This window comes from Cervus elaphus, chromosome 27, assembly GCF_910594005.1.
Source record: "Cervus elaphus chromosome 27, mCerEla1.1, whole genome shotgun sequence".
In the NCBI taxonomy this organism is placed as follows: Eukaryota; Metazoa; Chordata; class Mammalia; order Artiodactyla; family Cervidae; genus Cervus; species Cervus elaphus.
Window position 1 is genome coordinate 29705548 of NC_057841.1, and position 12762 is coordinate 29718309.

General features: G+C 38.2%; 2 protein-coding genes across 5 annotated transcripts in view; both read left to right on the plus strand.

Annotated features, from left to right (window-relative positions):
- DSC1 (desmocollin 1) overlaps positions 1–12762 on the plus strand; it is a 154802-nt gene that overhangs the window by 55164 nt on the left and 86876 nt on the right. The window lies entirely within an intron of this gene.
- DSC2 (desmocollin 2) overlaps positions 1–12762 on the plus strand; it is a 36755-nt gene that overhangs the window by 2731 nt on the left and 21262 nt on the right. For 2 of the 3 annotated variants that reach the window (XM_043888775.1, XM_043888773.1), the window contains exons 2-6: positions 6662–6746; positions 7908–8107; positions 9148–9267; positions 10659–10814; positions 11806–11950. In XM_043888775.1, the coding sequence (XP_043744710.1) occupies positions 6662–6746; positions 7908–8107; positions 9148–9267; positions 10659–10814; positions 11806–11950 (706 nt within the window). The remainder of the gene's footprint in view (positions 1–6661; positions 6747–7907; positions 8108–9147; positions 9268–10658; positions 10815–11805; positions 11951–12762) is intronic. The other variant, XM_043888774.1, reaches the window with a different exon arrangement.

A 12762-nucleotide genomic window follows, 5' to 3' on the forward strand; every position in this document is an offset into this window, starting at 1 on the left:
AGGGGGTCTCAAAGAATCAGACATGACTGACTTCCTGCCTAAACACCTAATGAAGCTTCTGTCTCTAAGGTCCGTCAGGGATCTCCTTTGTTAAATTCAAATCATTCCTTACGCAATTTCATCTTGTGATTGGAGCCTTTATGAAAAAGCTAATCTACCAATACATAAAGAATTCTTATAAATCAAGTCCAGCGTTAACATGAAAAACCATAAAGTAATAAAAATGTCTCTTAAAATATTTCAGGGGAAAGAGCAGCACAAGCAATCTCTGTGCCCTGTGGTTACAGCTGACCTCCCCCATGCCTACTCTATTTCCCGTGTATACCCCAACCTCTCCCCACTTCACCCCAGGGCTATCATCTAACCAGGTGGCACAGTGGTAAAGAGTCTGCCAGCCACTGCAGGAGACTTGGATTCAATCCCTGGAGAAGGAAATGGCAATCTGGCTCCAGGGATCTTGCCTGGGAAATCCCATGGACAGAGGAGCCTGTCAGGCTCAGTTCATGGGGTCGCAAAGAGTCTGACACAACTAAGCAACTGAGCACATACACACAGTCTATCCAGTCCATTTTTCTGCGCTTTCCTTTTTTCACTTAAAAATGTCATGGAGGTCTTTTCTTTCTCCCCCACTACTCCCTGCCCCTTCAAACCTCTATTTATTTGGCTGCATTGGGTCTTAGTTGTTGTGCAGGCACCAGAGTGAAGGCTTAATTCCTCTGTTGCACATGGGATCTTAGTTCCCAACCAGGGGTCGAACCCTTGTCCATGCTTTGCAAGGGGCATTCTTAACCCCTGGACCAACAGGGAAGCCCCTGTCGTGAAGGTCTTTTTGTCTCAGTGTGTGAACCCTGATCACCTCTCTTGAGGCTTCTGGAGCCGCCCATCGTGCCGCTGTGGTGTGAGTTGTGTGGCCTGTCCCTCTGTTGACAGACACTTGGTTTTCCACTCTTGCTGTTCCACCCTCTGTTACAGTGAATAATCTCACCCAAGCCACTGGCAGACCATCCCAGGAGATTGCTTTTATTCTCCTCCCTCTAACCCTTACAAGTGCTGACCCTTTATTCTCAACTTATAACTGGACCAACTCCAGCTCATCCTCAACACCACTGAGGACATCTTTGTGCCGTTTCTTTGCAACAGCTTCTGGGCACTACAGCCATTTGGGAGACTATCTTGGAAGGAATGGCATCTAATAAAAAAAAAAAAAAGAAAAAGAAAAAAAAAATATTTCAGCCTCACTCATAATAGGGAAAGGTGAATTTAAAACTACATTGAAATGTCATTTCTCATTTGGCAAACGACCAAAAGTCTGAGAGCAGGCTCTATAGGCAAGAATGAGGAGAAATAGCAGCTCTTGGTTGGTGAGTGTAACAAAAAATTACAACCTTTATGATCTGTATGGGTTGTAACAAATGCAAATAGAAAGTTTTTTACTTCTTCCTTTCCAATTTGTATGCACTTCCTTCTATTGATATACCAAATGCTGCATTGTTTTCATTACTGAGACTTCCTAAGACCTTTCACTGTTAGCTAAAGCTAATATCCTTTCACGGCTTTTCTTTTTCATAATTTTTCTATTTTTAATTGTTTTTTCCTTATGACCTCTTTAAAAACATATCAATTATCCCTTCATTTTTAAAAAACCTTTTTATTTTGTATTGGGGTATAGCTAACTGACAGTGTTGTGATAGTTTCAGGAGAACAGTAAAAGGACTTAGTGATACATATACCTGTATCCATTCTTCCCCAAACTCCCCTCCCATCCAGGCTACCACATAATATTGAACAGAGTTCCCTGTGCAATTTAGTAGGTCCTCAGTTATCCATCTTATTATTATTTTTTAAGCCTGAATTCTTTTTTGTTTTTTTAATTTATTTATTTTTGGCTGCACTGGGTCTTCCTGCTGTGTGTGGCGGGCTTTTTCTCTAGTTGTGGCAAGCAGGGGCTGCTCTTCGTTGTCGTGAGTGGCCTTCTCATTGCAGTGGCTTCTCTTGTTGCTGGGCCGGGGTTTCGGTCGTTGCAGCATGGCATGTGGAATTTTCCTGATCAGGGATCGAACCAGTATCCCCCTGCATTGGCAGCAGATTCTTATCTACTGTACCACCAGGGAAGTCTGGTTATCCATTTTAGATATAGCAGTGTGTACATGTCCATCCTAGACTCCCTAACTATCCTTCCCATCCGGTGTATGCAACCATAAGTTTGTTCTTTTAAGTCTGTGAGTCTGTTTCTGTTTTCTGAGTAAGTTCATTTGTATCATTTCTTTTTAGATCCTGTGTATAAGGGATGTCATACATTCTTTCTCCTGTCTGACTTAAGATCGTTTGCTCATTATGACAATCTCTGGGTTTCCTTATGCTCTTTTAAGTTAGCTTGTCTAGTTCTGGAAAAAGAGTACTGATGGGATTTATTAGGGTCATAAACTTCATAATTTAACTTTGTGTAAATTGATATACTTACATTGTTGATTTTTTTTTCTGTTCAAAATAATGATACATATTTATTTTTGTGCAAGTCTTCTTTTGTATCCTTCAGAAATATTTTCAGATTTTTCTCAGATAAGCTTAAGTTTACTTTTTGGTATTCTAACTTTTTTTCTTTTACCACTTTTGAAAATGATTTCTTTTTTTCCAATATATTGCTTAACTGGCTTTATGTGGATGAAGACTAATGATTTGTGTATTTTAGCAGTTATTTCTGCACCCTTAGTGAAATTCTCTTACTGTTTTATGGTTAATTTGCTTGGGTTTTCCAGATAAATAGTCGTATCAAATGCAAATAGTTATTTTTATTTTTACCTCCTTCTTTTCATTCATATATCTAATATACTTTAATGTAATGTTAACTATAGGTGATGACTCTTGGGAAGTCCATCTTGTTTCTTAGTGAGGCTATCCTAGTGCTTTTCTATTGGTGATGTGATTATAATATAAAATAAAAGTCATATTGAAATGGCACTTATCAAATCCTATTGGGGGCTCTTTTTTAAAAGAAAAGTTTAAGAATGATTATTGAATTTGGCCAAATGGTTTTCAGCAGCCATGGTGCGGATCACATGCTAGGTCAACTTACTTAGTGGCTTGAGTTTCCGAATAACATGAGTGTGGCTCACAAGTCCATGTGAGGCTAGTTCACTTCTAGCTCATACCCACCATGAAGGTTTTGCATTTGGGAATCCAGATTAACATGAGTGGTTCTTCTCTTCGGTCTTAGGCAGGTCCATGCTTTGATTTTACTCCCTTCAATTTGAGGCCAAAAAACCAGAATCTAATCTTTTCAGATTAGAAGTTGTTTCTGGTTACTCCGGTGTTCCATCTTTATCCTCAGTTTTTGCCTAGCGCTTCTTGCAAGATGTTTTAGGATGGTTTGAAAACACGTATTCGTCATTTTTAGTTTTGGCCTGGGGATTTGACTGAATGCCCTAGGTCCCTTTTTGGCAAAGAAAATTGTTCTCCGAGTTCATTTGTCACACTGGTTAGAGTGACTTTATTCCAATAGAAAGTTGCTTATGTCATTTGTGTGTGTGTGTGTGTGTGTGTGTGTGTGCGCGCGCGTGCTAAGTTACTTCAGTCTGGTCCAACTCTATGCAACCCTATGGACTGTAGCCCACCAGGCTCCTCTGTCCATGAGATTCTCCAGGCAAGAATACTGGAGTGTGTTGCCTTGCCCTCCTCCAGGGGATCTTCCCGACCCAGGGCTTGAACCCACATCTCCCATGGTCCTGCTTTGCAGGCAAATTCTTTACAGCTGAGCTACCTGGAAAGCTTGCTTATGTCATTTATCTGCTTAAAACAAATCTTTGGTTTCTTATTATCATTAAGAAAAAAAAATCTATTTGTGTACTATGTTAAGGCTGTTCAGACTCTCTCCCACACCTGCTTCTCTGAATCCATTTTCAGTTCCTCTCCCTCTTGTGCTATATACATCAACCATGGCAAATGGTGTTTAAGGTCTGTGGCCCCTCGGGGTCTGTGCGCATGCAGTTCCTGTGTTGGGAACATACAAGCTCTGCCTCCCTGGACATGACTAACATGTCTCCCCTCTTCACCTGTGCCTTAGAAGGGGCTGACTCCCAGTGCTCTCCCAAAGCACCCTGAACTTCCCTGTCATAGCTTTTATCCTCCTTTATTGAAATTGCAAATATCTTACCTTTGACTTGAATGTTTCATGAGAACCCTGTTTGCTGCTCATGTCTGGTACATAGTAGACATTTAATAAATATTTGTTGAATGAATGAATGAGTGGATGTCCAGGGCACTGTTATCTGAGATGCTGTCTTAATTTGGCCATCCTCACCTTTTCCATCATTTTTACCTTAGTCCAAGTCACCACCCCTCCTCTCTTAGATTCCTCCCAGTGGATCTCCTTGCTTCCACTCTGGTCCTCTATAGTATGTTCTCTGGTGGCTCAGAAAATAAAGAATCTGCCTTCAACGCAGGAGACCCGGGTTTGATCCCTGGGTTGGGAAGGTCCCCTGGAGAAGGGAATGGCTTCTCACTCCAGGATTCTTGCTTGGAGAATTCCATGGACAGAGGAGCCGGGCTACTGGTAAAGATGGTGAAGAATCAGATGGCAAAGAATGCTAAAAATCAGATGGGAAAGAATCCGCCTGCAACGCAGGAGATCCAGCTTTTATTCTTGGGTGGGACGATCCCCTGGAGGAGGAAATGGCAACCCACTCCAGTATTCTTGCCTGGAGAATTCCATGGACAGAGAAGCCTGGCCGGCTGCAGTCCATGGGGTTGCAAAGAGTCGGACACGACTGAGTGATTAACACTTTCACTTTTCAGTCTGTTTTCCTGTGGCCACCGGAATGAGTCTGTATAAATGCTCACAACGTGATGCCATAGTCTCTAAACACACGGTTGCTTCTCTTTGCCCTCAGAATAAAACGGGACTCGTTCCTGTGGTCTATCTATCTAATATGCCCACGACTGTCTTTTCAATGTCATGCCCTGTCGCTCTTCCCTCTCTGTTTACTGCTGTTGTGTTTGTTGATTTAGTCGCTCAGCTGTGTCCAACTCTGTGACCCCATGGACTGTCGCCTGCCAAGCTTCTCTGCCCGTGGGATTTGTCAGGCAAGAATACTGGAGTGGGTAGCCGTTCCCTTCTCCAGGGGATCTTCCTGATCCAGGGATCAAGCCCATGTTTCCTGCTTGGCAGGCAGATTCTTTACCACCGAACCACCTGGGAACCCTGTGTTTACTGCTGCGAGCTCCTTTGTGTTCCTCTGACACACCAGGTGAAGTCGCCTCTCAGGGCCTTTGGTGCGGCTTTTGTTTCACTTGGAAGGCTCTCCCCAAGTTAGTGAATTGGTTTGCTTCCTTGTTTCATTCTGTTCTTTTCCTTTATCCCCCTCTGTCCCTGTTTTACTTTTCTTATAACACTTACTCATGGTGTTATGTGATCTTTGTGCATTTGTGTATTGACTTTTTGTCATCTCTTATTATAAGATAATCTCAGTGAAGTCAAGAAATTCTCTTTGTTCACTGTGGTAGCCTTTGAACACTGCCCGGCACCCAGGCAGCAACCAAGAAATGTGGGTTGAATGAATCAGTGGGAGTGTGCTTTCTGTCCCCTCGAGCTGGGCTCTACACATGTCCTGCCCCTATTTGCTCTAGACTAGGCAACCAGTGAGAATTCTTTTCATCTTTTTATTTCCAATTCGAGTGTAGTCTCTTGGTTGTGTCCTTGCTTAGTTCCAAATGAAATGTAATCTCCGTCATGCTAAGTTCTTCATACACAATTTAAATTGGATAATTAAAAGGGTCTTTAATGTGTTTTGGAGACAAAAATTTTCATCCCAATTTTGACGATTTTAATTTATATTTATAGATTTTTAAATAACAATGTAAATACTGGTTAGCTATTTTGCTTTCGGTCAAAAACCTTTGCAAAAATATAGAAAAGATAAAAACAACCAGCAATCTTTCAGAAGCATCTGTTATACAGAATTTATTTTCAATGTGCTCAGATATGTATTGTATTGTAACTGGTTCACCATAAATCACAAAATCATTTACATTTTTTAAGTGAAATATTTTTAACACTGACCTTAATTCTCATTAATGAGAAGTTCAAAATAAGTTCATATTTCAAAATCATGTGCTTGTATGCGTGGGGTCACATGTAAATAATTTTTAAGTCACTCCATGGCAGTGAGTCAGGGATTGTCTTTAAAAGTGCTGGGCTTTTCTTGATTGGGATATTTTTGATTTGGTACCATGACTCATAGGCAGTTGACAGATAATTGAAATGATTTGCTGACTCATTAAATTTGTTTTTATTTTGTTCTTTTTACATATCTCTGCTGCCTTCCTAATAGTTTCCAGTATTTTCCCACAAAAGGGTGTCATTGGCTTCCCAATATACCCAGTATGTTAGTAAAGTTATTATTAACTCCATTTTCAGACTAGGAAACAAAGTCCAAGAGGATAAGGAATTCTCTTGGTTTACATGCCTTGTGAGGGAGGGAACCATGGCTCTCTATCAGATTTGTTCTTCTTTTCTATGCAGTTTTTTTTTCTTGAATTCTTAATCCCATTATATGCTTGGTATTATTTTGATAATTTTATAAACAGATTTATAATTATACAGATGTGTGCAAACTGTGTACACATGAAAAGGCTCTTCTTCATGCATAATATTGATTTTTTTTAGATCTTAACATTTGCCTGTGATGCCTGCAAAACAGTGACACTACATGTTCCCTCTAAACTAGATGCTGAAAAATTAATTGGTAGAGGTAAGAAACTGCCAAAATATGTAATAAATCCTAATTTGCTGTGATCTTGTAAAATTAGTGTAATCTTTAGAAGGGTGACTGTATTGGAACTAATAGTTAAAACTAACACAGTACACCGTAATACAATATTTTTTAATATATATGGTGTCAATCCAATGAACAAAATATTGTTCTTTATTGAAAGATATGATTATATAACATAAAATTGTTTTAATTTGATTAATGAAGTAATTACTAATATTTACATTAGATGTAGGCTATGGTATGTGTCAAAACATGTCTTTGAAATTGAGAAATAGTATTGAAACTACTTCTTGAGTTTAAGGGTGTTGTTTTTGGATTTTTATCCTAAACTATTTTGGCATCTTCCTGAGGTTTATTTCCACATTTTTTTTTTTTTTAATGGGCTTCTCTGGTGGGGAAGAATGGTAAAGATGATGAAGAATCACATGGCAAAGAATGGTAAAAATCAGATGGTAAAGAATACACATGCAATGCAGGAGATCTGGGGTTTGATTTTGGGTGGGAATGATCCCTTGGAGGAGGAAATGGCAACCCACTCCAGTATACTTGCCTGGAGAATTCCACAGACAGAGGAGCCTGGTGGGCTACAGTCCATGGGGTCGCAGAGTCAGGCACGACTGAGCGACTAACTTCATTGCTTTTTTATCAATTAACTTTTTTCATATAACTCAAATGTATAACAAAAGATCAGATCAATGTAGAGACAGAATATGATGACTATTTAACAACAGATGCAAAGAGTTCAGTAATAATTCAATAACTTCCAGTTCTAATTTTTAGGTTCTATTTAACTTACTTTATGTGTTTTCATGTGTTGCTCTGTGGCTGGTTTCAGTTAATAAAAACTTCTTTTGGTGTGAGTTTTATACTCAGACTGTGGAGTTTACATGTCTTTATTTCATAACAAATGTCTCTTTTTTTAAAAGGATGTGAAGTAGGTAAAAGACGTGGTAGATATGTTTAATTAAGAACAACTTAATTAACCGTGTAGTTTCATATGTCCTTTTAAAAAATGCAAAACTTAATTACAGTGTAATTAAAGTTTTTGATTGTACCACCTCAAATGCATAGCTTACGGTTAAACTATATATTGCTTTGTTTTACCTTACACATGACTGCTCTGTAAATTTTCTACAGTTAACCTGAAGGAGTGCTTTAAATCTGCAACTCTCATTCACTCAAGTGACCCTGATTTCCAAATCTTAGAAGATGGTTCAGTCTATACAACACATGCCATTCTTTCGTCCTCAGAGAAGCGCTCTTTTACCATATTGCTTTCCAACACAGAGACCCAAGAAGAGAAGGAGATACCTGTCCTTTTAGAGCATCAAACAGAGGTATGCCCAAGTAAAAAAATGAAGTATAATGAATTGTTTTCTTCAGGTGTAACTCACATGACCAGAGAAGATGTGAATCAGAAGAGATGGAGGTTAGTTTAGCTTGAAGAAGGAAAACCATGACTCAAGTTAACAGTGTTGAAATGGAAAAGAGTGGTTCAACCTAGGTTATCCCAGGTTATAATTTCCTTTTATTTGGGACATAAAAGAAGTTGGCATATGGGACAGAATGAGAACTTGAGATTAGACATGGAGCAGCTTTTCTTGATCTTTACTGTGGACTAGGTTTCCAAAACAAAAAACATTATTGCTTAAGATTTTCGTATGTAATTTGGAGTATGTAGTTTTTAAAGATTCAGGAACTCGTAGGACATGTTAATGACTTACTGTGATGTCCTATTCAGGCAGCGGTACTAGGGTTTCATGTATCTTAGCATAATTTTTACTGTTAGAAAATGGAGGACTATTTTAGGGTACGATTTGGATCTCATGCACACATTTGACTTTGTGACACTCAAGATCAAAATGACTTCTGTTCAACCCCTGGCCATTACTCATGACAGCCGTTTGAGAGTTGTCACCATGTTTCTCTCCTCCTTCTGACACAGATCTCTCTGTTGGCCCCCTGGCTCTTCCTAGTTGCTGGTGAGTGCAAGATGCTTATGCTGAATTTAGAAGGGCACCTATCCACTTAACATTCTTTGCATATCTCTCCTCCTGTGTTTTTGCATGGCAATGTGGCAACAGTAATTTTTTTTTCCAGTTTTGCTTCTAGGCTTCCGATTCCTTCTCTCTCTCTCTTCCATGTTCCCACCAACTTATTTTCTCAAGAGGATTGCTGAGATAACAGTTAGGGCAGGGTTTTCTTCATTTTTTTTTAATGGTATTGACATTTCGTTTGGTTTTCAAGCACTACCATGGTCCTACGCCTCCCCAGCTAATCCTCGTGAGAACGAGAGAAGAAAGATGTATCAGTTTTCAAGTTTAAAATAAAGTAGTAATTGACTTTATTGTTTTTTGTCGTTGTTTTCTAAATTGAGGTACTAAAGAAAAGGCATTCTCAGGAGAAAGTTTTGAGACGTGCCAAAAGAAGATGGGCTCCTATTCCTTGCTCAGTGCCTGAGAATTCCTTGGGTCCATTCCCACTTTTTCTTCAACAGGTACAATTTACTTTCTTTTCACTGTGACAGTCTATGGCTTCCATCTTTTTTAAAAATATGGACAATGAGTTTGCAATTATTTTTAAAAATGTGTATGTATGAATATATGAGTGAATGAGTGTGTCTATCATATGCTTAATATATGGTATAAATATATCTCTCTATACCTGTATATACTTTTTTGCAGTTGTAGTCATTCAAAAGCCATTTATAAAACGGTAAAGCCCATCTAGCACTCTCAAACACATGCTTCTTCAATGGATTTTCATATCATCAAGTGTATCTCAGAGCCTGGACGTAGTCTAGAAAACCCCCAAACATCTTCCATAATAAAAGATGAAATTGTCGATAAAAAATCAAATGCCATGAAAGGGAAAGATGGTACACCTTTCCATGGTTTCTTTCCAAGTTCACTATTTAAATTGCACTGGGTCCACATATTCTCTCTCTCTTTTAACTTTCAGTGGAAACCTCAGCAAGTTTTGTGCTTTTCTCCACTATCAGTGGTCACTACCATTCAGTCTATCTCTTAGGTTTCTTTCCCACCAATTCTTGAATTGGTGAGAGAGAAACATTGTTTAGAGCCCACCAATAAATTCAGTGCAACTGAGAGAAGAGCATTTTAAAGTTGAGAAAAATTTTTTTTGAAAATAATTGTGAGTCATCCTGATAGGTAGTCAAAGATCCTACTTAAGAGGATGAAAACACTTTGGAAAAAATTCTTTTTGATGTAGGATCTTAGTTCCCTGACCAGGGGTCAAACATGTGCCCCCTGCATTGGAAGGCAAAGTCTTAATCTTTGGACTGCTGGGGAAATCCCAGAGAAAATTTTCCTTTTGAATCAAATATCAAAGTAGCACATTCACCAGGATATTCTGTCATTTCCATTTTCACTCTTTTTCATTCTCCTGTTGAACCCCTATGATAAAGACAATGCTGAGAAATAAAAACTAATTAAGGAAACCACTTTCCAAATGTTTGCCCTGCAGACAGTATACTTTAAATTCAGTGTCTCAAATATTGTTATATATAATAAAACTTCAGATGTTAAAAAAATTGACAAAAAGATAACTTTTCATACTCAGAATACTTTGTTTTCTAAGACAAGAAAAGTCCAAAATGCTTGATCCATGTAAGTACATGTAGCCTTTGAAAGTATTCGTTAGTTATCCTGGAAAACTAACTTCGTTATTTTCCTCATGCCTTACTCTTGAATTTCTCAATTATTAGGCTTCCTTATTCTATTGCTGTCTTTTATTCATACATAATAGTAAGTTAAAGAGGGTAATTACTTATTGTAATAAAAATGTCAATGTGATTGCAAAATGTGTAGATGAGAGTTTTGCTCAAATACAAATTTGCCTTTTATGTATATACTGTCTACTTTCTAGATTCAATCTGATACAGCCCAAAACTACACTATTTACTATTCCATAAGTGGGCCTGGAGTTGACAAAGAACCTCGCAATTTATTTTATGTAGAGAGAGATACTGGAAACCTGTTTTGTACTCGTTCTATAGATCGTGAAACGTATCCATCGTTTGAGGTAAAGTCTAATGTTTACATATTGTATTAGTAAAATTAAGCTTGGCTATTTCGCTTCTCTTCCTCAATTCAATTACTCTTTCTGTTTCCTGAGTTTTTCATCTGTGCTCTGATAGTGTTGTACAGAGCTGATAGTTGCCTGGAAGCAAAAAGAATTTTATAAAATAAATAGCCTTCAATTTTATTAGATTGTTCTGGGAATTACAGTTTTACTATTTCTATTTTCAAAAGAAAAAGAGTACCACTTTTAAGGTAATTATTTATTTGGTGGAAAAGATCTGTGAACCTCTTTATTGTACTGAGAGTGATGCCGTAGGAGATAAGTCAAGTTCAGAAGTTAAGCCTCAGAGCCTTTGCAATGAGAGAAAATTAATTTGTGAGCAAGTAAGGAGGAGATAAAATGGAATTTAAATTCATATTGTATAATCAAAAGAATAAATTGCATTCTAGACACAATTTATGGCCATTCACTTGGTCCATTTCTGACTCCTTTTTAAATTAAAAAATTCTTATGAAGACAGTTATCTAAATATAGCCATCAATATGACTAAAATTCTAATTAGAAAATAAAATAATATCTCAGTTGACTGCACCTGGGGAGTTTGGAATCCGAAGAATTCAGTTATAAAAGATCCAGAAAATTGTATTTAAAACACTTGCACTTGAAACTTGCAAGCAAAACAAAATAGTTCTCAGGACCCTTTCAAGAAAATAATAATAAAAACTGTTACATTCATGAACAACAATACAGCAATGATGAGGAAACCAAATTTGTCTATGTTATTATATTAGGTATAATATAAAATGCCATAGTACACAATGAAATTAGCCATCTCTTGTGGCATTAAGATTATGCTCACATTCAAAAGTAGTATCAAATGGTAAAACCCAAACTGTGATGCTCAACAGTCTCCAGTTGAAAGGCAAAGCATAAGCAAGTTTGAACCATATTTTATTTTCGCTTTTTTTTTTCAATGTTATTCTCTTCACAGCTAGTTGCCTTTGCAACAACTCCGGATGGATATACTCCAGAATATCCATTGACCCTGGTCATCAGAATTGAGGATGAAAATGATAACTACCCAATTTTTACAGAAACAAGTTACGTTTTTAAAGTTTTTGAAAACTGCAAAATTGGTGAGTCGCCACCTGGGCAATGTACGGCAGCATAGTGTTGCAGTTCACTAGTTGACTTTCATCCTGGCCACTGGGAGGTAGCACAGTCTGCTGCCGAGAGCAAGGGACTTGCCAGACAGCTGGCTGAGGGAGGCATTTTACTCTGCCTTTTGCTAGCTGTGTGCTGTGACCTTGGGCAAGTTTCCTAATCTTGGCAAACTTTGGTTTCTCCATTTGTAACATGAGATGCTAACATACAAGGTTAAATGAAGCGCAGTATGCCTTGAATGCCAAGCATAGTGCCTGAAAAATAGGAGTTACTCAATGTTATTTTGCCTTTCTGTGTGAGATAAAAGAAATACTTTTAAGAGACCATGTTTTCTAAATATTCCAAGAATATGTTTAGAATATTCTTTTCGGAAAAGAAGTTCTTGAGCAGTGGAAGTCTTAGCCTTGAAGAGATCTGCTGATGTTCTGTAGTGATTAAATGATAGACTGTATTCTGGACATCGTTGGGCTTCTCAGGTGACCCTAGTGGTAAAGAACCTGCCTACCAAGGCAGGAGATGTAAGATATGTGGGTTCAATCCCTGAATCAGGAAGATCCCCTGGAGAAGGGCATGTCAACCCACTCCAGTATTCTTGCCTAGAGAATCCCGTGGACAGAGGAGCCTGGTGGGCTACAGCCCATAGGGTCGCAAAGAGTTGTACACGACTGATGTGACTTAGCACGCACACACACATGCATTCTGGGCATTGTTATAAAGGTCTTAGAGAATAATTTATTTTCTCAATCTCTTGAAAAATGGACCATTTCAACTAGGAGTTAGAATT